The following is a 26997-nucleotide window of genomic DNA, read 5'->3' on the forward strand; positions in this document are numbered from 1 at the left end:
CTATTTTTATAGGAGAGATTCTTTATGAGATTCCTTACAATCTGTCGTGAGCTTCCAAAGTTACAAAAGAAGTCAGTGTTTCTCTGAAATGAAATTATTTTATCTTGGTATCTTCTGATATCTGTTGCATAAAAACTTTGTGTTTTGAATAATTTATATGTTATATTGACTGGGTAAATTCCCAAATCTTGGGGTTTTCTGACTTCACAAATATCCACTGCATTTAATCTTCAATGTTTCTTGTGATATTTTTTCCCTCATATGAGGTGTGGATAGTACACAAAGAAGTCTTGTAGTAGCATAGCAGCATTACAAGTCAATAAATTAATCAATCCTTAGCCAGTGGTGAAGAAGAAAGTGAGAAGTTAAGTGGTTACTTAATATAAGCACTTGAGTAGAGGTTGACAAAAGAACTTCTGGAAGAATGTTAATATTATGTGATAAATCAATGTTAAATTACTTTCAAAATTTAAATCCATGTGCAAAAACCTTCTGTTTATTCACAGTTAAATATTATTTATTCCTGGTTTATTTTCATTTAGTTTGTGTAGCAGCATAGGCTTTGTAGTATTTTGAGTCATTGAGAGGTAAATGAGTAAAGATTGAAATAAAATGTAAGATCAAGAAGAACTCTGCTCTTGCAAAGCTGTACCTAAAGTTTTGGTATTTTGACTAGTGCATTATATTTGTTTATTTACAGAGACCACTATAAAGCAGAATATGAAAAGAGACTCCATGAGGAGTTGGAACAAATAAGGCTGAAAACGAATCAAGAAATTGAGCAACTGAGAAGCGCCTCAAAAGAGATGTATGAACGTGAAAACAGGTAGGTAAGGTGTAGGTACTAACCTAATCGGTAGAAATGAGCAAACACTGTTCTGTGCTTTGGTATAATCCTAGCTGACTGACTCTTTGACAGATGTTCAAATGTAGAAATTTAAGTTCAGTTGTAAAACTGATGGGAGTCTTGTAAAAACTAAAATGAAATTGTACTTGTACAGTAAGTATATGTTGTTCCCTTTATTATTAAATGATGGGAGCCAATATTATCACCTGAAAAGGATTATTAAAATTCATGTTCTGTATAAACTTTGGGGGTTTGAAGTTTGTTCAGATGAGTAGTATTAGTTAATTAATATGGGATGACAATTTACTTGTCATGCTCTAGGGGCAATCTTGAAACAGGAATCCAGAAAAAAAGATGTTAATGCAGAAAATAAGGCAGAAAAAACCCAAAAGAGATAAGACTAAGGCGTGTATGAAATAAATACAATTGAGTTTTTAAAGAACATTGTGATTCAGAAAAAAGGATTGATTTTCTGTAAATTATTGTAAAAATCTCTTTTGAAGAAGATTCTAGTCCTGCAAAGACTTGCATGATGAGTCTGTATATGTGCTATCTAGTTGAATACCAAGGAATTACATGCACATGCATAAGCCTTTCAGGGACTTAGGGATTTGGACCTTTGGCACCGAATTTCTTTTTTAGCTTGTTTTTTGCCCATTTTATTGCTTTTAAATGGGAGGAGTGCTTAATAACTTAACTTCTCTGTAGATGTCCTGAAAGTGTTGTGTGGAGGAGGAAATGACCATAGTAAAAAGATATTTGTGGCATCAGCATCTGTTCCTATAAAAGGTAGTTTGTTTCTGCTGGGAAGAATGGAAAAAGAACATGACTTCTGCTGTCTTTCAGTCAACTGAAAGGTTCTAATTAAAAAACAATTACATCATTGTGTAGTTTTGCAAGTGTGAGTAAAATACATGCACACAGAAACACATCCACACCACTTCCTGTATGCAAATCTATTTTGAATTACAAAGTATGAATTTAAACATGCACTCCTTGTGGAGATTTGACAAGCGTCTGTATATCATTGAGAAAGCTACTGAGAGATACTTCATTTGTATCTGGAACTGCTTTACAGAAGTTTTGTTCCTCATTTTGAAATAATTACTTCTGAAATGCAAATCCCTTATATTTGCCTACGTGTTTGGCAAAAAAGAAAATTAAAAGGCTTTCTAGCATATGTTCTTTCTATGAAATACTAAAAAATCCACCATAAGGCAGTCTGCCTCAATGGTAAGACAAATGGAACCTCAAATTGTGAGCAAAACAATTTGCAGTGAATTTGTGTAATGTGATGAGATGCTGTTTGTGGCTGAAAATGAAATTAAGATGCTGGTTTCATCCTCCTGCTCAAAGCCTGGAATGGTATTGCAGCTAAGCTAATCCAATATTCAGTTGCTGGTATTCTTTTCCACTTTGCCAAGCCTGATATGCCTGATAGTTCCTTTGAATTTATTGACACTTACTGCACGCTTAGATGAATCAATTCAAGAAAATGGGAGGGAGCCACTAAAAAAAGGTGATGTTTTCATGCCTAATTTTTTTGGCATCAGTTTCACTTGTATGGTTGTTGTAAGCATGGGCTATGTTTGCATTAGCAAGCGTGAATGAATTCACAGGCCATGTGAATGTTTGTAAGAACTTTGACACTGGATTACCTGTAGTCTGTTCCCATAGATCAAACACAGTTTAGTAATTGAGCATATGAGATGATTTCCCCGAGCACCTTTTCTGACATGGTCAAATCTGACTAGAATCCAGTTTGTGCATTCTAGAACAGTTTAGGGGTGTAACAAAGTGCAGTTGCCAAGAGGTTGCTGCCTACCCGATCTTCATCCCACCTTTTTCTTCCCTATGCCCATTCTTGATCCTCTAGATAGTATTTCTGTCCCATTTCAGAAGGTTACTTTTCACTTGTCTGATAGGCTGTTTAGATGCTTCATAAGGCCCCAGTGTGCAGCCATTTGGGTAGGTGCTTTACTTCCTTTGAAATGACGATCACCCAACCTACAACTGGCAGGGGCACTGGTGTCTCCTGGCTCTCTAGAGAGTATTTCACCAGAAGTTTAATAGCATCTGTAGTTGTGATCATGTTGGTTGAATAGTACCTCACTTGTGTCCTTTTTCCTCCTATTGCATTTTCAGTTGATTAATTGTTCAGCTAAGCAAAATAGTTTATTCTCTAAATGAGTCTCTGTATCTCTCCTACTGTTTAATTTTTATCCGACTTCCACTATTCTGGTCTTAAGAATACAGTTCTGGACTCCTACTCTAAGACATAATATGTTTGATCTTAATGCTGTTAATGAAATGTATTGTCATGTTCCCATATTTTCATATGAGTCACTTTTAAAGAATCTAATCTTAAGGTCAGTCCCTGAATTTCTGCGCTAAATTCTGTAGGGTAGTAACTCAATTTTTAAAGAAAATTTTGGTATCTTTCTCCAATAGCCATAATTCTGCTACATAATTCTGATGTTAATTTTTTCTAAGTAAATGTTTGCTGTTCCTATGAATTACTTCGAATTCAGAAAAGTACAACTGATAACATTTATTCTACAAATAGTCTTTGAACCAAAAATTATATACCTTTAGTGTGATACAATGACATAGGTTAGCATTTACATGAGCGTAATCATTTTCTGTTTTCCTTTGTATCCTGACTTTTCACTTTTCTTCAAAATTTGCCTGGGACTTTAATTTCACTTTACCTTAAGTCAAAAAGTTGCTGTGGGGAGAGGGAAAAAAAGACTTCATTAGGAAGATCTTGGTTGCATCCACATAAGCAGTTCAGTTCAGATGAAGAATGTGGTGTTGAAGTGAAATCCCCTAGTCATTGCTGCTAACCATGGTTTTAGCTTGCCTTGCAGCTGTGCTTGGAATTGCTCACATTTGTAACATATGAACAGGATTCCTTTTAGATAAACCAAAATTGAAAGGAGTCTTTAAGATCATCTAATATTCTCCAAATAATGGTTCATCATAGAAGCAAAACTACAGTAGTGTAAAATCCTTAAAAACAGTCATAACACAGTTGTCTGATCCTCAACAACCACTGTTAGCTGGGTGCTGTGTTACACTAAATATTGGACATTGAGTTTATATACAGTATCTAAGCAGTGCTTCCCCTCAGTACAGTCTACTGCAGTGTTAATCTGTAGCCTGCTTACATCATAACAGACTATTAATAACTAATTCCAATTTTTAAACACAGATACTAATATGTTTTATTCTTAGTATCATGCTGTTGTCATTTGTGTTGGTGAAATATAATAATTGAGATAGTTTGAACATCATGAGTGATCCTTGCCTCTACAAAAAAATAGGAGTATCGATTGTAATAACATGTTAATTTTAATGGTTCTTTGCAGATCAAAAATATTGCCAGCAATAAAACCCAGAAGGAGATACCAATGATATGCAATAACCTATACATCACAGTAACTAGACTATTAGTTTTGCATGGAAGTAGGATTTCTATGCTTACCTAAACTTTTCTTGCTCTATCAAAAGTTGTGAATCATCTCAGCTAAGTAGACAGCATTCCTGCAGTTATTCCCAAAGCACCAAGGAAAATAATTGGAATTTATTTAATTCTTGCAAAAAATAAATAATTTCCAATACTAGTATTCTAGAATAATTAGAATCATATGTTTCCACATGTAAATGGGTGATTTGATAATTGCTTTTTACAATTTCAGAACTGGAAGCCTTGCTGGTATGTATGAAAACAACCTGAAGTAAAGCCTCTGTAATAAATAGGTGAATGGAGAGACCCTTCTGTCGTTCTGTGAGAACTGAAGAAGGTAGCATTGAAGTTTGGATCAGAGAGCAATAATTAATAAAGCAAAGTAGTCGTGTTTCTAACATATTTTTAACAAAATAATTTTTGTTTCCTTCAGAAATTTGAGAGAAGCAAGAGATAATGCTGTTGCTGAAAAAGAGAGAGCAGTTATTGCTGAAAAGGATTCCTTAAGAAAATATGATCAACTCTTAGAACAGTAAGTGTTTTTAAAATTCCTATAAAAATCTAAAGGTATAACGGTGTTTATATCTAGGACGTGTAGGTAGGAGGAATTATTAGCTTTCTGCTTACAAAGAACAAATTGAATTACAAACATTGTTTAAATGAAGTTGTAGAATTAATTCTGCTAGTAAATTCTTTCCATTATCAGTGCTGTAATAAGATGAAAGTTTGGGGTTTTTTCCCAACTGTAGAGACAGACATATACTGTAGAGACAAACATATACTGTAGAGACAAACAAACATTCATTTTATTTGAATAGCAAGAATGTGGACCACAATAGCAGTGGTCAAACTCTGAACCTGTTTGTGAGGTTTTTTCCTTTAGTTGAAAGCAGAAAATTGTCTCATAAGACTACTTCAATTAATAGTTTTTATGAAGTTTGGATAGAGAGCAATAGTCATTAACAGTTATGTTTGCTACATGTTTTTCTTCTTACTACTGTCTCTTCTCAGTCTTTCATACTCCATGTGTAAAATATATTTTCTATGCCAATGTACAGTTCCATTCAATGGAGAACGAAACTATGGTTGATTTTTTGCCTGTTTACAGGCAGTCTTACTTTATGTTCTGTAACACCTTTTCCTTACTTTTTTTAAATTTAGAAAATATGCTGTGGTAAACTATGAGGCAATATAAAACTATGGACAGTAATCAAAGTTATTCAGGTTAAGTTTGTCATGTGTCTTTAATTTTGGATTTAATTCATTGTTTAATACAAATATTTTTTCTAAAATGAAGAGATCAGTTCATCAAGTGACTGTGCTACCTAGTCATCTACTCAAAGGAAGTTCTAGATGAGCCTTCTTTGCTCTAAATAATTTTTAATTACAGTTAAAATGTTGTTAAGTAAAGGATCAAATTTATTAAAGCTTTTAATTTTTGTGTATAACTCCTAAATTGCAGTGGTGATACTACTGAAATAGCATTTTCTAAGGATTGAAAAAATGTGATTTTTTTAACTGGTGATGTGAAACAATAGGGGTAGGTCTAGAGCAAATGAGATAGGTCAGAGGACTTGATATCCACAGTGAGTTTAAGGGGCTTGACTTCAGATTAATTCTAGTTCAGCTGAATAGGTGCTGAATGCTTTTTAGTGGTTAGAGGACAGTGGAGGGGTTGTTGGGTTCTCAGAAGGAATTCAGTTTGCAAACTCTGATATGATATTTCTGCAGTGCAGAAAGCAAAGCTGTTTGGAGTAGGGAGGACCAGGAAACTTGGTTCAAAACTGATCTCCTGAGTTAAAATAAAATGCTAATGTGAGTCAACTCAGATTTCTTTCTAATGAGACTCCTACCTTTCACTGTGGTAAGATTTACTGAGACATGGGGATTTCATATATAACTGGAAATTCCTCTTGAAAACCAGTCTGGCATATCAAAGATTTGCACATTTAATTAATAAAACTTCACAATTACTCTGTATTTATTTTTTAACTTAAGAACTGTGGAGAAAATACTTTTCTGTCCAGCTGTATTTCCACTCATATAATGTGTCCTTTTTTCATATTGTTGCTTTATTTTGAGGAGGGTTGTTCCACTGCAATTAGAAAAATAGAAATCTTATTTTATACACTTATGCTTCTGTGCTATTATAGCCTTTTCTAGTGATAATCCCTCCAGTTAAGTAAAACTCTCCTTCTGGTAAACAAATCAGTAAGTTGATTAATGCTGGGTTTTGGAATTCTAAGAAGTAAAATGTTCCTCAGAAGATTATTTTCTGCTTTGGAACACAGAAAACCCATACTAGCATTTTTTGAAATGTAGGTGTCTCTCTTTAAAAGTACCTCGCTTCTAACCATATAACAGGTGTCAAGACCATGACTTTCTCTGCATTCAAAATTATTTAAGTGAACTGCAAAGTAACTAACTGGCATGTTGAGATGGTATAAATACCTTAACTTGAAAGACTCTGAATTCTGAATTTACTGTGGACTCACATGTGATAGGTCTGTGGAACAAAGAAATTTTCTAATATCACCAGGAACCCCTAAGATGAAAAAGGAATACCTGTGTTGTCCAGTTCTGTATTTAAGTTCTTATAACAGCTTGTTCTACTTTAGTAAAGACAAGGTGAGTCATCATAGTTACCACTGGTATCATAATCTGTATAAACAAACATGTTGGAAAGCCTCAGAAGCATGTGGAATGTTGACTGGCCTGAATGGTGGTTAAATAAAGCCCCTGGCAAATCTTGTGATCAGAAGTGTAACTAATACCCAATTTTCTAGTCAAGTCCTGTTATTTTCATTTTTTTTTACTCATGTTTGTGATTGTTTTCTGTGAACAGCTATTTACAAATGCCAAGGAAATATCAAAGTGATAATATTCATGAAAGAGTTATATTGAGAAAGGATCTGCTGTTTCAGTCTTAAAGTAGATCATTGTAATGTCAGGATGTAAGTTTTGTTGCTCTCTTTGCCATTATACAGTTTTCGTTTCAGTCGGAGAATCCAGATTTCATTTTCATATTTCATTTTGACAATGACCAACACCATAAAATATTTGATAGTGTTGGATTAAACTATTGTCAATGTCACACACGTTCCAAAAAAATATATGACCAAAGGGAAACATTTTCACTTGTTGTTAGAACTTTTTTCTAATTTCAAAGCAGTATTGCCTCAATTGATATAGTCTGGGGGTAGAATGAGGAGAGCAGTTCTGTAAAAGCTGCATCATCTGCACAGCTCAGTGTAGATACTAAGTATGTTCCAGCTTTTCCTTGAGTATTCCTGGAGTGTTACTTTCAGCTGTCGACTGTTAATCTGTTACTTCTTGCTGAAAGAAAAACAAAAATCATCCAACCCATCCAAACACCACCACAAAAAAAATCCAAACAAAACAAAAAACCAACCAAGCAAAAAAAAAAAAAAAAAAAAAACAAACAAAACCAAAGAAAGAGTAGTTCACTGTGGTTTGCTATTGGGTTTTTTTATGATGGTTAAATTTTCTAATTTCCTTTTAATGTGCGGCTTCAAACTTGAATGGCTCCTTTTCTTAAAGTGTACTCAGAGGTATAATATGGAATGAACTCATACTAGAGCACTTCTCCTACAAGAACCATCTCTTGCCTTTGATTGTTGACTTCATTTAAATTTCCTCTAAAAGGAGTATAATATCATTTTGCAGGACTCTGCTATATCTGTGGAAACTGGTTTAAAAATTCTAGAATTATTGGGAGTGATACAAGGGAAATTCGTACAAAACCTTTTTCTCTTAGTGATGAAAAAAAAGTACTCTAACAGCTGATTGCTGCTCACATGATGTACTTGAGGTGATTTTGCTTTTCCTATCTTTGTAATGATAAAGTGAGAAATGCAGAATAATTAAGAGAAACGAACTAGGTAAGCAGTAAACAGAAGACAAGTATTCAAGGAAATTGTGTTATGGCAATGCTGAATTCCTTCAACTTTGCAGTGGACACTATTCATAAAAACCCTCAGTTTTGTAACAGCTAGTGAGAGGTGTAATTTCCTGCCTATGTCCATTAGGTAATAGGATATTTTAAAGTGTGTACTTCTTTTTTCTTGTTTGAATATGCGCAGATGCACAGATGATGAATTTTAAACCATGTTTCTGTAGCTGTGTTAAGCCATGGTAATGGCTACATAAATTGTTTAGAGCCTTAGGTTTGTTCTATAAAGATTTCAAAGTATTTTGTACTATTACTATTGTTATTATTATATAAACATATGTGGGTTGATGTACGTAGCTCAGTTTCTCAAAATTATTAAATTCATAATGGATTATCTGCTACAGGTAAAAATACCTTTAGGAGTATTTCTAGTTTTTCTATTTAGAAATGCTTTTCTCAAATTAAAAACAGGATAAAGGTCATTGCAATTTCTTGATAACATTTGCCTTTGCTTCCTAGGTTAAGAGAAGTATGCAAAAAGTTGTCTGCATGTTTGTGTTTACAAATGTATTGCTTTTCTTTCCAGTCAGCTGCAAGCTGACTCTGCAATTTAGAGACTTACTTTAGTCTCTCCATAGTCTTTTTAATTTGAATCTCTTTTTCCCCTATTTTTTTTGTTCTTCGTAATTGTGGTACATTTTAGAATCCATCTGGAGTGAGATTGATGCTATCTGATATTAAAATATTAAGCTGTCTTAAACTTCTTAGGAGATGGAGAGAGGGGATCAATTCTGTTTATCAAATAGGTTTTTTAATTAGATGAAATTAAGATCCCTATATCTTCTTATTAATTGCACACAAGCCTAGAGGACTATTTTAGGTAAGAAGATAATTGGATACATTTACTGAATAAATAAATGTTAGAATGCATTTAGAATCTCTGTGTAGCATACAGGAATCTCGTAATTAGATTTTCATTTATTGCATTATACTTTGCTTGTTAACAGAAACATTTTCATTGTTAACAAAAACATTAAAACTAATTATTTTCCTCTTCTGTTAACATGTTTTTATAATCTGGATGTTGCTGACTGCAGTGAGAGGATTCTAATATTAAAATTAACTCAATGTATATGCTGGAATGTCCTAGTTTGAAGGACAGGTGTTTGCTAAGGAAAGCAGAAGCCTCCCTTTGAACTGAAAAATGTGATCCTTCCTTCCTACAGATTATTATGATTTTGAAATTAAGGGAGCTCTCAGGCAAAGATATGGGGGTAGGAATAACAGTTCTTTACTAGTATATCTAACAGGACAAACAAGAACAACGACAGCTATGAAATTACCCACAAACAGAACAGTAACTCAGTCCCAGTGTTTTTTGGCTGCAGGCACCTTTTCCCTGAGCTGCAGTTCCCGGTGCTGGGGGCGGGCGGGTCCCGCAGAGCCGCAGGAGGGCTGGGGGTGGTGGCAGCGCTGTCCCAGGGGGAGAGAGAGATGGAGAGAGAGCCCTCTGCTCACGGTGTGGGTCCTGATGCTCAGCAGAGTGCTGGATGGTGGCAGGTTACAGCGAGAAGGCAGCAGGACAGGGTCCCACAGCAGTGAGGATGGCTCCCGGCGCTGGGATGGCAGGGATGGGACACACGCGGCGATCGTCCTTCTTGTCCAAACTCCGCGGGGGAAATGGGGCCGAGGCTGAGCCTTCCATCTGCTCTTCTGGATGTTTGAATCTCGAGGGGTTTCCCTCTTCTCTTTCCCTGCCCCTTGCCACCAGGGCCCAGTCAACAGGTATCTTAGCATGACAATGGAGAAAATTCCACGTAGGGAAAAGGGAAAGAACCAACCCCCAACATGGAGTTACTACTAATATTTAAATAGGGATATATTATGTCTTCAGGAATATTTTTATCAAATGAAGGTTCCAATAATGAATTTTTAAAAATCCATACTGAAAACTGCTGGCCAAAATATTTCTTGGCTAAAGCTGCCATCATCGTTTGATAGAAACTTTCTCAGAACATAAAACTCCCTACACATGGCTGCTACGTTTGTATATGTAATGCTTTGTAATCCCTTGAATTGAAGAGCTATGTAGGTCTTGAAAATCACTACCCCTTTAAATCTTCAGTTTCAATTAACGTTGTTAGTGCTTCCCAAAATGCTTTTTTTGGTAATAATAATTTGCTGCTACTGTATTAATTTTTGACTTCTATTGTATGATGCGTATGCCTCATTTTTTAACACTTAGAATTTTCATCAGAATAAAGCCAAGCTCTTCAATGGCATTGTTTAGATTTCAGCCCTAGCCAAAGTACCTATTGCACATTTCCCATAAAACTACCTTCATCTTGTTATCCTGATGAGAAAGTTAAATACAAGGTACAAGTAAAAGGGTAAAATTAATGAATGTCATGGAAATTGCTGAAAGACACCCTCTTGGAAATTCTAAATAAATGCAAAGAAGTCAGTGAAAGAGCAGTAGTATGATGGAGAAGCAAAAGTCCATTTCCCAGATGACTTAAGTCTAGTTTGTTTCCAAGCTGTGGGAGCAGTGCTGAATTCCATAACAGAAAAATCTATGTATCCTATATTTCTACTGAAATGACTAAGCAGGCTCCTACTATCTTCGTTTTCTTTTGAAGATATGTTTATTTGAACTTTACATCTTAATGGATAATTCTAGGATGCATTTCAATAAAGAGAAGGAGAAAACCTAATTAATTTGATTAAATCGATGAATAATAGTGTTGGGACGACTGCACACTTGCTAAGGCATGCCCAGTTGTTTTTGGTTCTTAGACTCCTAATCAGGTTCTTAAAATTTTACATTCTTAGCTAAGATATTGTTCTTGAAGACAGAATGTTTTGAGCCCTGTAACCAGTCACTTTATAACTGTAACTGTCTTGATGTTGAAGAATTATCTCCATCAAGACACATAGGAATGCTGTTAGCCTGATGTCTGACTTTTCTGAGCTTCATTACATCTGGAACACAGGCTTTGAAGTTTGTTCTCTTACTGTGAAGGGAATGTTTAATGATTATATTTATAGCTCTAAAAATCTTTTATTTCAGTTGCTCTTGCCCCAGCTCATAAGAAATAGTTCTTACAAAATATTTTCAGCCTCTGAGGGATGCTTTGAAAAAGTTGTAATATCAACATATCATCATATCATAAAGATTTTCCATAAGCCTTGTCATTCTCATTTTGCCTTTTATTTCCTGCTAGCCAAAATGTTTTAATCTTAAAACATTTCAATTATTAGAGGCAAATTGTTAAAATGGTGCAATGGCTATTCTGAATACCTAATAAACTGTTTATTTACTCTTTTAAGCCTTTAGGGTATTTTTGCTAGCCTGGAAACATTGAAATATATCATGTCCTTTGAGAACAAATTCAAAAGCAGTTGCAAATTCCTTCAAAGAGGGATTCTGCATTATAAGGGTGGTGGTGCTGCTGCTTATGTATATTTCTTAAATTATTGGGTTGAAATTTCCACTGGAGGCCATGATTTTGCTATGGTTGTTAGTATTCCTCAAGTACACACCTATTTTTGTGACTCACTGCACCCAGCTTCTCATTAATGGTGAGCACTGCCAGGATGAGCAAATAGGGGTCCTTCGTAACTCTTAACCAAATCATGTTGCAGGTAAGAGTTAAATTTTACATGGGTTCAAAATGAGACTGGAAAAGGTCAAGATAAATTTGAGAATCCCTTTACAGGTATAAAACACATTGCCTTTCAGGAAACACTCAAGTGAGGAGTAGCTGAACACCAATGGAGAGGTTTAAGGAGAGATACAGAATATGCAGAATTTTTCTTGCTTTTCTCAAAATACACGTTTGGCTGCAGTTGGAGCTGGCTTTATCGGGCTTACATATGCCTTTTGTGTGATACACTGCAGCCACTCTTATGTAGAACAGGAGCTATGAAACACAGGCGATATTTCCAGCATTTTTACTACATGTGCTTTGGGTCCCTTTGAAAAGGTGACGTTACACTGCGTGTAATGACAAGATACAAATGAAAGCTTTTATATGAAGAAATTGTTAATCTGAGTTTTGTGGTTTTTTTTATTTTTCTAAAGATTGTCATGTACATCAGGTTATCTATACAAATAATGTTTATTTCTGGAGTGCTTCTAACCCTCTAAGGACTAAATGTGTGTGTGAAGTCCCTACCAGCATTAAGTAACCCAAAGCATTAACACTTCAATGGCACGTGAGAAAAGAACCTGTTTATAGGAAACTCCCAAATGTATCTTTTTTAGAATACAGAAGAAAAGCAGGTCACAAATAACACCATGTCTATAGATGCAGCCAGGGAATGTTAATAATGTTTACCAGAGCAATGTATTATAATTCCAATTCAAAGTCTAAATTCTTCAAAGCAGGAATATTGTATTTTCTGTTTTGTTCAGAAATTTTGATCTTCAGTTTATGGCTATTTGTGTAATATTACATTTAAGACTTGAAACCCACAAAAGTTTTCTTTTAGTAGGAATTATCTTCTTTAATTACTTTCTCAGTCTGTGGTTACCCTTTGGAAAAGGAGTTGAAATCATTCTGATTACCTCCTGGAAAAGGATGTGATGCTATACTCATTTCCAGATAGCAGAATTCGGAAGATCACTGTCCCATACATGCTTGTGTGGTGTGAGAAGGAAGTTGTAGCTTTGTGATGTTAAAACATCATCATAAATTCTGAAATGTTGGACATGAAGACTTAACATTGATAAGTGAGAGCTTTGTGCTAAGTCTTGGGTAGAATTTGTCTTCTTCAACAGAATCACTGAATCATTGTTGAGAGAATGCTAGATATAACTGAAGAAAGCATTAGGCTGGTCCTCATTTCCATGGTGACATCCATTTCATGTGAGTTACTCTTACAAACAGGAAGAATGGTGGTATGTGCTTCTGGAATAGAGTATAGGTAGTTAATTTGAAAATGAAAGAATGAAGAACTGTGAGTAAATGAAGGACCATCATAGTATGTTCATGCACAGGCACCCAGAATAGGGTACATCAGTGAGCCAAGGTGCTTTCATGCCATAAACCACAAGGAGCTGTTTGCCTTGGACATTAGTCCATCCAGCATTGAATATGCCTAACTAATCACATCAAGGACTTTCCAAAAGAGAATGATGTATGATAGTTATGTGTAGTGCTCACAGCTGGTGAGTCCACTGTTCACAACTGATGGAACAACCATGTAAGTCCTTGACAGCTGTTTTGTTGCTTTCTCTTTTCATGAGATTGGCGTGTCTGGTGACCAGTGCCTTGATGAGGAAAGAATGGAAAGACCAGGATTGGAGGGCTGATTTCCCTTTTGTATATTCTTATTTCTAGATAAGATTGCCTCAAGAATGTATCCCAGACTTTGTCATGGTTGACTCAGAAAGTTATTTACATTCAGGGACACCAGTAAATTTTTTTTGAAACTGTATGTGTTCAGTGCTGGAGTATTGCATCACATACTGGTTACAGGCAAGGCCATGTCCTTCAGTTTACTCTGTGCAAAGCTATTTAATAATTTTTACAGCAAGTTGTGTTTCTAGCTGAATGATCTAAAGGCACAGTTGTGCCTACTTATATGACTATATGGGTAACTGTGAGTATATTCTGTGAAACCAGCAAAATGAAATATGCAATTAATGTTCAAGGCATAGTTGGCCAGAGTTCAAGAGCTTCCTAGGGAATAACTTGATCTGGGTAGCTGTAGGGTGCAGTGTGAGATATCAGAACATTTTTACCAAACATCATTAAGCTATAGTGACACTTAACTGTGACATGACATTTGAATCATGGGGGTACCAAGAGGGTGCTACTACTTTTGAGGTATTTATGATAACAGTGAGGGGGAGCTAGTTTGGATTAAAAGAAACCCAAGAAGTAACTTAGAGCCTCAGCAAGACCAACAGGCTCTCCAGTCAGAGATGGGAACATTTGTTCTGGATGGGCCTCCAATGGGAGCACAGTTTGAAAGCAGATATGCTGGTCTTTTCCAGATGGTGACTGCTGGTGATTATGGAGAGGATTTGTAATTCTGTGGGAGGAGTATGGTGAGAGGCAGTAAGGACACAGAACCTGAGCACTGAAAAAACACAACCAAGATGGAATGGAGGGGTGCATATGAAACACTAAATCAGGGGGCTTTATGACTAGCAGTGAAGGGCTCTTTTAGTTCTTACCACTGGGCAGAATCCATAAAGGTCCTATTCATGTCTCTGTGCTGCCAACCCTTTCTGGTGAGCCCTGTTTAATAGTAGGTTTTTGTATTAGCAAAGAAATAAATGTTGCCAAGTCAAGACACTGCTGCACAGACCACCCTACTGACTCATCAAGCCTGGAGAAGGTATGGAGATGTGTGTGTGTGTGTCCTTTGAGAAAAATCGCCATAGTTTATGCAGCTTCATACCCATGGAATAAACAAAATTGAGAAACTTAAGAGGAAGTAAAATATTTCCATCAAGTGGCAGTATCGTTGTAACTAGAAATAGGTTCCTTTGAGATAAAGCTTGGGCAATACATAAAATGCTTATACCTGTCAGGCACTTAGTCTTTATATGAAATGTTGGATTTCATAATAGACATGTAAATGTACATACTTGTACTTACAAGCCTATTTGTACATCTCTTCTAAAATGTAAATATTGGATATGTTATCAAAATGCTGCTGCTTTTGGCTAACATTCTAGTATGAATACTACTGCATGTGTATGTATATAATCTAGGGTAAGCTTTGATGTGGAACTTGTCATCTGGAATTGTTTTCATAGATATTTTAATTGTTTCGTGGAAAGTGTTGCCATGGATAAACAGATACAGAAGTGCACTGATGCATCCCTTCTGAAATTTTGCTTAATGTTTGCTCTGATTTTTCTAAGATTGTTAACGTTTCCATTCCAGAAATATAATATAAATCAGAAGTTCCAAAATGCTTCAAAAAAGCTAAATCTTCTGGTTTTACCTTGGATACATTACTGGGGTCACTTGAATTGGTTGTGGGTTATAGAGAGTGGAAGAATTTGTCCCACTCAAAACACTATGGGACGGGAGAAGGTTTTATTTTTGCAAAATGCATCTACTGTAAGTAGATGAAAATAATTAGAAACCATAGTCCTTCCTTTGTCTTTATAAGCTGCTCACTTCAGGTAATTAACTGACTCTTGAATCTCTGAGTACACTCATGATAGAGGGTTTCTCTGAATGGTAAAGGGCAACCAAAGTGTGATTAATGAAAATCCCATGACCCTGTGAAATGCCCAGTATTAGGTGGAATGGAGCCTTTATTGATAACTCATTTCAAAGATTTTTTAGACCTAAAACCAGGTAAGGAAATACTGTCTTTATTGTCTGTTGCATGTTCCTCTAGAACATTTTTGTTTTTACAGACAGTTACTTTATAGAAGCTAGTGAGGCTGGGGTTTTTGATTTTAGATTTGTCCTTTATGACGCTGTTCCCAGTCACAAGCTGTGAAATCTAGGTCTAATTTTCTGTGTCAGAGTTCTTTTTTTTCTGTTTTCAAAGTACTCTATATGCATAGAAAAATGGGGTACATTTCAGGTTTATTTTCTCCATGCCAGATGACTTCTTTTCAAAGAAAAGAAACTTTTTTAAGTAGTGCATTTCATGCAAGATGGTTGGAGTACTAAAATGTGCAGATCTGCAAAAGTAGTTGACAGGCACCAAGTTAGAAAAAGAGCTACCTTATGGTAATTTGTTTGCCTGCCAGGGCTGTACCCCTGCCCTGCATTTTCTTACTTTGTAAAATAATCAAATCTTCTTTTTTTCCTTCATCTCAAATGGTTATCTGTTTATACTGAACAACTGTATTAAACAGCTTTAGTTTAACCATTAGAGCAAGAAAAAAATTGGAATCTTTTTTTATTGCTGAATTGATATCTTTTGGCAGAATTACTAATTATTTTTGAAGACAGTTTTACATTTATCTTTGTAGGTCTCTTTTGTTATGCCAGCTGTCTAAATCTTTTCATAAACTTCAGTTAAAAGAACATATTTTCCATGATTATTTTAAAATATAATGTTTACTGGAAGGGAAGTCTAGTGAATTCCCACAGATGAAGTGTGAGTGTATTTCTCCCACTTGTAAATGAGTTTTTATTTCCTACAGTATGTATTCTGGTACCACAATGACTCATTTTTCAACATGTTTTAGTTTAGTTTCTAAAACATTTAAAAACTTGGCAGATACATACAAATGAATGTTACATCTAGTTTTAGAAACTGCTTCCAAAGAGTATTTTACTAGAATGAAGATTGTGAATAGACCTTTCAGAATGCAGAAGTGTCTTTTGTGATAAGCCCAAAGTAATTTGTAGAGGTTTTTTTACTTTGGGTTGTTTGTGATTGAGGATTTTTTCCTCACCTTTAGCAGGTTTTGATTTAACCATCCTGTAAACTAGGGAGAATACATTTGTGAAAAAGCCTTAAAGTTTTCACACAATATGTTGTTAATTGGATATTTTAGCCAGGCAAGTAATAAATTTCTTCAGTATGTTAACTGAATTTTACAAATATTCATGCTATTTTATTCTAAAATTTTTCAATTTTATAACTTTTTCAAAATTAATGTAGTGTCACCTCTGCTTTAATGTGACTTAATGTGTTTAAGGTTATATATGCCATGCCCTACTTAAATGTATTTCCTGATGCTACCTTAACAGTATTAGAAAAAAACTCCATACTAAATAGTTTGTATGATTAAAACGGACTGAGGAGTTACAGGAGTGGAGTGTGAGTGGGAGGAAAATGGGGGAGACCAACCGTGTTTAAATTCAAGAGGGAAAAAAAAATAAAAAACAGCCAAAAAAACCACCCGAAACAAACAATATCCCCAATGCAAAATGACCAGTGTTCCATTTCTGAGAAAGTTATACCTATTGTTTAAAGAATATTTTATATTTTAGGTTCAGTCTCCTGGCTTCCTGGAATCTAGAACATTTAATATAAGGGGACCTTAGATACTTTGCTCACGTATGTAACCTGTGCTTACATACGTGCATATTTCTGCAGTCTGGATTTGAATACCACCCTAAATATTTTCTAGCTCTTGGCAACATTTGTACTGTCAGTTATGGTATGGATAACTTTGCAACTCTCTGATTATTCTGTTCCAACTTTAACCATCTGTATGTTGTCCATGATGCAACACCATGTTATCAGTAAAGTCTTACTGTAATTATCACACTTAAAAATTTCTGTAGCTTTTTATTAGACTCAGAAGAAGATGGGAAAAACATATAAAACTTGGATCAGTAAGTTCTTCATTGAAACACTTCCTGGAATCCTTTTCCCCTTAGTTATATGTTATAAAATATAAAGGAAACCTGTTTCAAAACCCTCCTCCACTGCCCCCCCCTCCTTCCCCTCCCCTCCCCCAACTGGCTCTAAATATGGTAAATTTTTATCAGGGACAAAATCAGAAAAAGGAGGGAAAGAAGATATTTTAGGGGATTGAGAATCTTAATTGTTTTGTCAGAAAAAAGCATTTTTCTCCCTCCATTATGTCTAGACTGTGAAACTTGTGAAGGATTGATGATAGGCAAAAGAGTAAAGGAAATAAAGATGAGAGGTGGGGGAAGGAGTAGTGTAAATAAAAGAAGAACTAAAACAAAAAAATAGCAGTCATGAATGCATCACTGAGTGTGATTCGTCTGAGTATAAAATACATGGTGCAGTTTCCCAGTCTTTCTTTTTGGAAGAGTAGTCTAAGCCAGGCAAAGACAAAACAGTTGCAAGAAGGGATTGGGTAAGTGCAAGTCAGTGTGTTGGGACTGATGGCAGAGTCCGTTTCTTTGTTTCTGCCCATCCAGTTACCTTTGTACAGCTATGAGATTGAAACTTTCATATTAATTTTATTGGTACTACAAAGGTGAGTATCTCCTTCCAGTTCTAACACTGAAAACTTTGAACATCATATTCAGAGATCTCAGTTTTGTTCATACCACTGTTTCAGATTTTTGTGATTTTTTTTAAGCATTTTAAAAATGTCATATACTGTTAGACTTTGGATGAGTTCAAACATTAGTTGCTGAGCAAAGTAAGTAAAATGAAGCATGGATTCTTGTGCAATGTTTACTGTGGCTGCCACCCTAAATGCTTTTGCTGGGATGGAATCATGTCTGTAAGGTACCTGTTTCTTTCCATTGACTTATAAAGGGAGTCTGCACAACAGACTGAGGTGTAGGTAACCACATCATAAACAGAAGAAGCTGCACAACTCAAATCCCATGTGGCTTTTCTGAGTAAAAGGACTTCAGCATAGACTCTTCAGAAATTCATGGGTTTTGGAGCTTTTATGTTTTAATCAGTCCTCCTCCAATGCAGAATCATCAAGCCTTTAAGCATTTCTCAAAGGCTGGTCATAAAATGGAATGTTTTCATTATGAAGTGCTATATGCCTTACATGCTGCTTTTTTTGACCTTTGTTTAATGAACTGTGCTGTTATCCATGATTGGAAGTATTTTGATTGATGGAAATTCAATCAATGTAGGTCTAGATATGTGATTATACAAAGGTTTGGACCTGGTTAATAAACTACAGAAGGTAGGGAGATACCATACTCCTTCAAAATTTTCAGTTCTTAGCTACCTTGCAGTAACTCAAAAAGAGCTGCCAAACCCAAATGAGGAGGAAACTTGAATTTGTTTTTTTTTAGAGAAAAGGATAGAAAGGACAGAAAAGATCTGTGCTGTACCAGAGGTGCACTGTTGCCCCTGGAAGAGGTGGTGACTGCCCTAAGGAAGCTGTGGCCCTGTTGGAAGCCCATGGTGGAGCAGGTTTGCTGTGAGGACCAATGACCTCCCAGGGACCCAAATTGGAGCAGTCTGTTCCTGCAGGACTGCACTCATGGGAAGGACCCACACTGGAGAAGTTTGTGGAGGGCTGTCTCCCATGGGAGGGACCCCCATGCTGGAACAGGGGAAGAGTGTGAAGAGTACTCTGCTGAGGAGGAAGGATTGGCAGGAATGTGGGATGAACTAACCACAACCTCCATTCCCTGTCCTTCCGCACTACTGGGAGGACAAAAGTAGAGAGAAAATTGGGCATAAAGTTAAATTCAAGAAGAAGGAAGGGATGGGCGGAATATGGTTTGTTTTAGGATTTGGGTTTGTTTCTCATTACTCATTTCTGCTTTGATTGGTAATAAATTAATTTTTCCCCAAGTCAAGTCTATTTTGCCTGACAGCAACTGGGGACCCATCTCTCCCTGTCATTATCTTGACCCATGAGTCGTTTGTCGTATTCCTTCTGCCCTGTCCAGATGCAGAGGGGAGAGATAGAATGGCTTTGGTGGGCACCTGGGATCCAGCCAGGGGTAATCCACCACACTGTACTCAAAATACAATGTATGGTTGATAAGTACAGGTTTTGTATACGTTAGTGATTTTCCAACAGGTTGCCATAGTGATATTTGGGGGTAGATTTTCCCTGACTAAATTCCAGTGAAGTCTTACCACTACCTCCTGTTCTCAAGCACCACCTAACCTCAGAGGCACTTAAAATCATTCCAAGTTGGAGTACATTTAGGTAGAGGTCCTTGTGCATGCTCGGAAGTCTCCTGCTTTGGAAAGCTAAGTGCTTATTTTGATATGGGTAGGAGGTGCTTGAACTCTGTTCAAGTCCCTGAAGGGCCTGTTTTTATTAGAACATGGCTAACTCATTCAAAATCACCGAGTTCACTCCAGAGCACTGTTAGAAGAGGTAGTGGCTAAGCTTTACCTCTTTTGTAACATGATTTGAGCACTTGCCCAGAAAGTTTAAGACCCTTGTCCTTTCCCTCTCAGTCTCCCTAAATATTTAAACAGCTTTTGGTGTTACCTGGAAGGTTTGTATCAATTGGTCTAGGGCTATTGGCAGCAAGTCTTGATATCCATGATGCATGAGTTTAGCAAAATGCCACAAAAGAGGAAAAATGAACAAATTAGGGATTTTTTTTTTGTGAAAGACAAATTCTCAAAAAATGCAATTAAAATATAACTTTCAGAATCTTTTAGCTATGTAATTGTCTTTTTTGTAGTTCTTTTTCCATTATTAAAATAAGAAAAAAAACCAAAAACTCTACAATGTGGATACAGGCAATATAATAGTTACCTATAAGGTTTATAAACATATTTTTTAGAGGAAGCCTTTTGGGTCATTGATTATTTTGTTATTTCACATAACCATGGTGTTTTAATTTCCGTTTCAAGATTATTTTCTCCTGGTTTGTCTCACAGTGTTCCGATGATAGCATTGGTCGAATTTATCTGTTGTTTTGTCCTCTTAAAATCTTAGTCAGACTTTGTTTTTCTAGATTGTAGCTTATTTGACTTCTCATGGGATAGATTCCTTGTTCTCTTGGACATCTGAGTATCATTTCTTTTAATCCTGACCTCACTTTAACACAGATAACTGGAATTCTGAATAATGTTTCAGATAATTTCCGGCTCTATCTCTTATGATACCATAATTTCCACTAGATGTACCTTAGTGATTCCTGGAATTTTGTATCTTTTGCATAGCTGGGTCATGTTAGCAGTTTAGTTACCCTAGTCTCATGTAACAAATCTAGATCCTTCTCCTTAGTGTGCTCTGTCTTGTAGGAGTCTGGAAGAATGGAACCATCACCTTAAGTTTCCTAGCCCCACTCTGTCTTCCATCCATATATACATTCTTACTAGTTTTGTGATTATCCTACATTATTATTATTCTATGAGAATCACACTCTCCATCATTTCAGAGAACTGCATCACTAGAAGATGTGCAGTCATTTTTGCTGCAAATACTCAACATAAGATGCAACTCACTTAAGCGATCCTGTGCCGTGTACACTTACAAAGGAGCTGCAAATGTCTGTATTATTGTCAATCCTCAAATAAGTTTTTAATGTGCATGTCAGATCTTCAGCTATTCCGTGTTGTGTCAATAGGATAAAAATTGGAATTGCTAAAAAAAAGGGAAGTAGGTTTCAAAAGTCGTAATTTTAGCTCTGTTATATGGTGCTAATCAATTTGAACTTGCGTTACTGAGTTGCAGGGGGAAGATAATATTTGTGAAGAGTACAAATACTTGCAAGTTGTTTCTTTGTTCTTAACATTGAACGATTTAACCATACAAACCTGTCAGGGCAATTTTCTGTTTCCTGTATTAGTTAGGAAAAATCCTAAATCACACTTGCTTTCTCTGTAGTTTTTTTTACTTCCGTAAGTTTTAACTCTTCTGTACACATTATTTAGCAGCTACCAGGTTATAATGTTATAGACGTATTAAGTAATATTCCCTTTTTGGCATTTAGAAAGACATAGATTTTAGTCATATTTTTTTTGCTAATTACTATTCATATGGACTATCTTTTTGTGTCCAGTTAAACAGAAAGTGTTTGATCTGTAAGAATGCCTTTTTACTACACTCTGGGTTTAAGGAAGAGAATAGTATAAATTATGCTACAGTTCAAACAACATACTTGGCTTTCACTTGCCTGAAACACTTGAAGATTTCATTTATGTATTATGGCTCATATGTGAAGTGTATGGACATGCTTAAGCATCACGTAAATACTGAAATTCTCTCATCATATTAGTACTTGTTATTTTTCTATAACATTTGCAATTTGAGCAGCTTTTATGTTTACTCGTATTGGCCTTCCTACTCCAGTTACCAGCCTACAAAATAAATCCTTGTATATTCAAATTGATGCCAAGATGCCAGCAGTACAAACTATAATGCATGATTCATAATGCAGACTCTCAGAGCATTTACTCATGTACGAGTACTTTCCTATGAAATGACAGTCTGATAACTTTATATATGTAAATGTGTGATCACTGAAAAGAGATTCTTTGTTGAGCTTGCATGTGTGCACTTCACATGCAATGTAAATGCACAATGCAATGTGCATTGCATTTCACATCAATTCAGTGATCTTAAAGATGGTTAGAAAGTAGTAACTTTCCCTTACTCACATTTTAATGCTAAAATAGGAAATGAACCACTTTAAAACCATCTTCTAAACTGATTTTGTTTTTGAGAAATAGAACCAGATCTTCCAAAATTAAAACTTAAGTTTGCCGAGGGAATATAAGGAAGGACAGTCTCCTATAATAAGGAGATAACACTGAAATGCACTTGTTCCAAATGAAAGAAGCATAGTTTTTGCCAGTAAAACACTGATGCTTATTAATAGTTTTGTAGGTCTTCACAAAAATTTAGAGTTCTATCCCTATGAATTTAATTGTGCTCAAGACCTCTTCATTTTGCCATTTTCGCAAATGTTTTTCAAATTACATTTTCAGAAATTGTGTGCTAATAATGATAATACTTTGAGAACAATAATACTTAGAGGTGTAACAATATTTGGGAAAAAAATGACAAAAAAGATATTTTTAAACATTCTATTTGGCATACACAGAAAATTTTGCTATTGAAACTCGTTAGCAAAACTCTGAAACAAAGACTGAAAGAAACATGTTTTAAGTAATACTGTAGAAAGGTTTCTTGGTTTCTTTTCTCTTCTTGAGTGCCTTTAATATCAAATGGTCTCTCTTCTTATATTCTTATTTTTTAACTTTATCTTACTGTTTAATATGCTTTTGAACAATCCTAAGCTGTGCATTTCTTTTTTTTTTTTTTGACCCTGCATAAACTAATTTGAAGTCAGTGAGAAATGCAAAATGAGAACTGTAAACGCCACTAGAGCTGGAGAAATGGAAATTCAAAGGAGAACAATACCAAAGCACTTAGTATTGTTGCTTTTGTTACTGCAGTTTAAAGTATAAAATCTGACTAAAATATTTGCAGTAGCAATAGACTATGCTTTCTTAAATACATACAAATAAGTGAATATGCAAGTTATAACTCTCCTTCTAGTGTATATTTTAATTACTTTCCTATCCACAAATTTGATGTCATTGTAAGAGTACAAGTACTTCAGTCTGCTGTTTATTTTATTAATCATATTGCATGCTGTATTTGATCATGATCTGAGAGATGCATTGAATTACTTGAAACACATGCTTTAGATTCCTACAGATCCATAGTACAGTTGCTAAACATACCCTGCATTTCTAAAGAAGCAAAAAAAGATTACTCACATTCATACAAGAGCTTGCTTCCATGCCAAGAATGACAGATGCTGTTACAGCTGAGAAACTTAGTGTTTTAGGAAAACCCTCAAACAGTAATTACCTTAGGTCAAAGTAAAAAAAATAAATTAATTTAAGATGCTAAACTGGATTTAAAGGTACTTACAGCGTAGATGTTGGTCGTACAAACTGTCAAGGCTTATGTTCCAGTTCAGTAAATCTGCAATATCTGAAAGAACAAAATAATTTTCTTTGCTGGCTTCAATAATTTCACATGTACTTAGTTATTGTGTTTCTCATTTTAAGTAAATATATTTGCAAGAATTTTTTTTATTGTTTGTATTTTATGTTGTAGAGTGTGTGTAAATGATAGTATTCTAAGGAATGGTGAAGAGGGGAGTTGTCCATGCATAATCCAAACTTTTGTGGTCTGTATATGACTTCACTGTGCCAAAGCAACATATTTGTCCTATTTTAATGTTCACATGATCAGCCAGAGTCTTCAGAATCATTCCATGTGCTACAGAGAATAATTAACATGAGAGATTGGTTCTCATGTTTAGCAAGAATAGAAGATAATAGAGTAAATAGAAATTTGGAAAGTAACAGAAAAGTGTCAAAAAACCCTAAGTAACAAATTATATTGCATTCTGTATAATGATGCTGCAGTTCTAGAAACACCAGAGTGGTAATGGAACAAATACAACAGTGTAGCACTTAATGGACTAAAAGTCCTGACACACTATTACACTTGTCTGTGATAACTTTGCTTCCTACAATGCTAAAAATGCGTATGACTTTACCTAAATAAGCAAAATAATTGTTGTGGTTTTTTAAAAATCCCTAATGATGGTATAGAAGTAATAACTTCTGAATTCTGTCAAAGTCATTAACTTCACAAAATTACAAGTAATTCTTTACAGTCCAGCAAGGAAAATTGGAAAAGGTTCTTCTTGTTACTGACCAAAAAAAAAAAAATAGCTATAATTGGTGGGAAGGCTACCTGCAAAAAGTAAAGTTTTATTCCTTCATTAATTTATAATGATGTGTGTCGTGGTAAGTGGCAAATAACCAATACTTCATTTGCTTTCATAAAGAGGGAAATATTTATATTTTATATAAACAAGCAAGTTCTGTTAATTTGTGTTACATTCTATGGCTAGGGACCAGAGATTCATAAAGAACATTTTCTTCTATTTTGGTGAAGCAATTTAAGGTGGGATAAAATGCTAAATATTCTGTGTCTTCCCAGTGTTGGTGTTACAGGCAGTGTTGAATTAGCTTGAAGCTTTTTATTATTCTGAAAGGGAGAATATCCCTTGAAAGTTCAAAGAAAATTTTTCAAACAGTTTAAGCCACAGGCCACATCAGAATGATCCCTGGTTAGAATTTGACATGTGTCTGAAATACTGTTACTCTCAAAGCAGGTATTCTTTACTCTTACCAACATACTTGAATTCAAACAAGAATTCAGAAAAGTAATTTACATTGTGTGGGTCAAACAAGATAATCTCTGTGGTTACTTTTGTCTCTGTCTAAGACTATGTATACCGTTTATTGTATTTTTGCATTAATTTGATCTGGCTTTATACTAGTCTGCACATACATGGTTATTAACTTGATCACAAAGCTAACTGAAGACTAATTTACTGATGTCCTTACCTTACATATTGAGTGAAGTCTTGGAAAATGTCCTTCATTGTTGAAAGCCCAGACATTAGAAAACCTGCTGTGGCCAATTGGATTTCAAGTCTTAGCACTATTCATCTAAAAGCAACATCTTTTAATGAAATACTAATTCCATTAGGTATTTGTCTCCACATCAGAACATTCATACACTTAAGTCTAATGACACTTTCCCTTCTTTAGCAATATTCATGCATGTCACCTACAATCTACAGTCCTACTTATTTTGAAAAATAAGTCATGCTTATTTTTCAACACAAAGCAGAGAATAGAGCACAAGGTCCAGAAGTATATTGTGATTTCTGCTTTATCTTCACTTCTCCAAGGTGTCTCCACCACCTGTAGCTTTCTCAATGATAGTAATTCTCAAATTTGACACTAATGTTTTTTTGTTTACTCTGTTTTAAAGAGGAACATTTCGTGCAAGGTCCAAAACATCAACAAGAAAATCTATTATTAAAAATTCCAGAAAGACTCTCATCTGAAAGAGTCTGTGAACTACTCCATGCCAAAAACAGGAAGCTTGGGTGGAGTTCCTATTTTGAGTAAAAGTGTTTTCAGTCTTAACTTCCTAAAACCTTCACTCCCATGACAGAGACCTTTTAACTCATATAAGGAATTCATTCCAGTAATCTGCTGAGGTAAGGCTTAAGCTTCACTCTGGAGGACAGTTTAAACTTCCATATCCCTGGAACTTAAAAAAAAAAAAAAAAAAAGTCTCTGTCCTCTGCCTGTAAGTTCAGAATTATTATATGAATAATGATGGGGTGACACTATTCTCGTATCATTTGCTAAAAATAGACAAAATTAGATCTCCTCACTTAGGAATAACTGATCAAACTCATAATGTGATAGGAGTGTTGAGTGAATCAGTAACTAGCATGGTTTCCTCCCAGCTGAAAAATAAAGTGAAGTGAAAAGTGATGATTTAAGACTTATTTTCAAAGAACCTGGAGATAACACAAGATTACACACCAGCAGAAAGTAAGTGTAATTCTTTGTCTTCAAATTCCAATGAATCAGAGTTGAATTTGAGGGTTTTTTAACTTTCTAGCTGGGAAAGCTGCAGAATGTTTTTCCTAGGTTGCTTTTGCCAAACAGAATCATCTGTACAGTAAATCCCCAACATCCTGTAACAATGGGGATTCAGTAAATGGAAATATAACTAAACAAGTTCTCAGTAGTGTTCTCCCTATCATGACTGCTGCTGGATTGTCAGTTTTCCTACTCAGCATAGTCACTGGATAGTCTGATATGAGGAAGTGTTTTTCAGTATATGTGTGTCTGAGTCAATCAGATTCTTGACTTACTTCATGGTTAGGTCACTGATGTTTTTTGAGGTAATGTAGCTACTGCTCCATTACATATTGCAGTTTAAAGTGTTTGGCCCTTTAACTCTGTCAGGCAGTAAGGAGAATATTTTTTCCATTTATTCTTCTGCAGGGAAATTCTGCACTGCTTTTATAGCTGATGTGCTTTCATTTGGTATTAATAGACTTCAAACCTTTAAATACTATTTAGTATGTGGCAGAGTGATACTAGGGAACCTCAATGCCTCAAGAGCTTTTTCACTGGATGAAAGAGGTCTAGTACTTATAATCATAATGTAGTAGAGCCTGTGTCACTGTGATGGTTCCCAGTGCAAGTTCACTCCTGATATTTGCAGTGCAAATCACACACTTCAACTCACAAAACCATTGTACTTTATGTTGCTTTCAGGGTTGTAATTCTGCGGTTTTTATTGAAGATTCCTAACCCATATTCATGGTGTTTTTATGGGGAATACATATTGAAGTAACTAACACTCTGGATGTCCTGAAGCAATTTACCTGTAACTGTTCATTGAAGTATGATTTCTATATGCACTTTTGCAGTGTACACTGTTTATTGCTTGCGTTTGAATATCTCTTTTATGATTACCAGGAATTCTGAGGTTGGAAAGAAGTGAAAATATGGGCCAAACTCCAGCCCATTTATATAACAGTAGTCAAAGTATTA

At 35.3% G+C, this 26997-nt stretch overlaps 1 protein-coding gene across 1 annotated transcript in view; it reads left to right on the forward strand.

The window, feature by feature from the left end:
* The window catches only part of PIBF1 (progesterone immunomodulatory binding factor 1), a 105575-nt gene that overhangs the window by 24157 nt on the left and 54421 nt on the right, over nt 1-26997 (forward strand). Inside the window, exons 9-10 of the mRNA XM_062514790.1 lie at nt 701-826; nt 4750-4848. Coding sequence (XP_062370774.1) covers nt 701-826; nt 4750-4848 — 225 coding nt within the window. The remainder of the gene's footprint in view (nt 1-700; nt 827-4749; nt 4849-26997) is intronic.

This window comes from Cinclus cinclus, chromosome 2 (assembly GCF_963662255.1).
Source record: "Cinclus cinclus chromosome 2, bCinCin1.1, whole genome shotgun sequence".
Taxonomy (NCBI): Eukaryota; Metazoa; Chordata; class Aves; order Passeriformes; family Cinclidae; genus Cinclus; species Cinclus cinclus.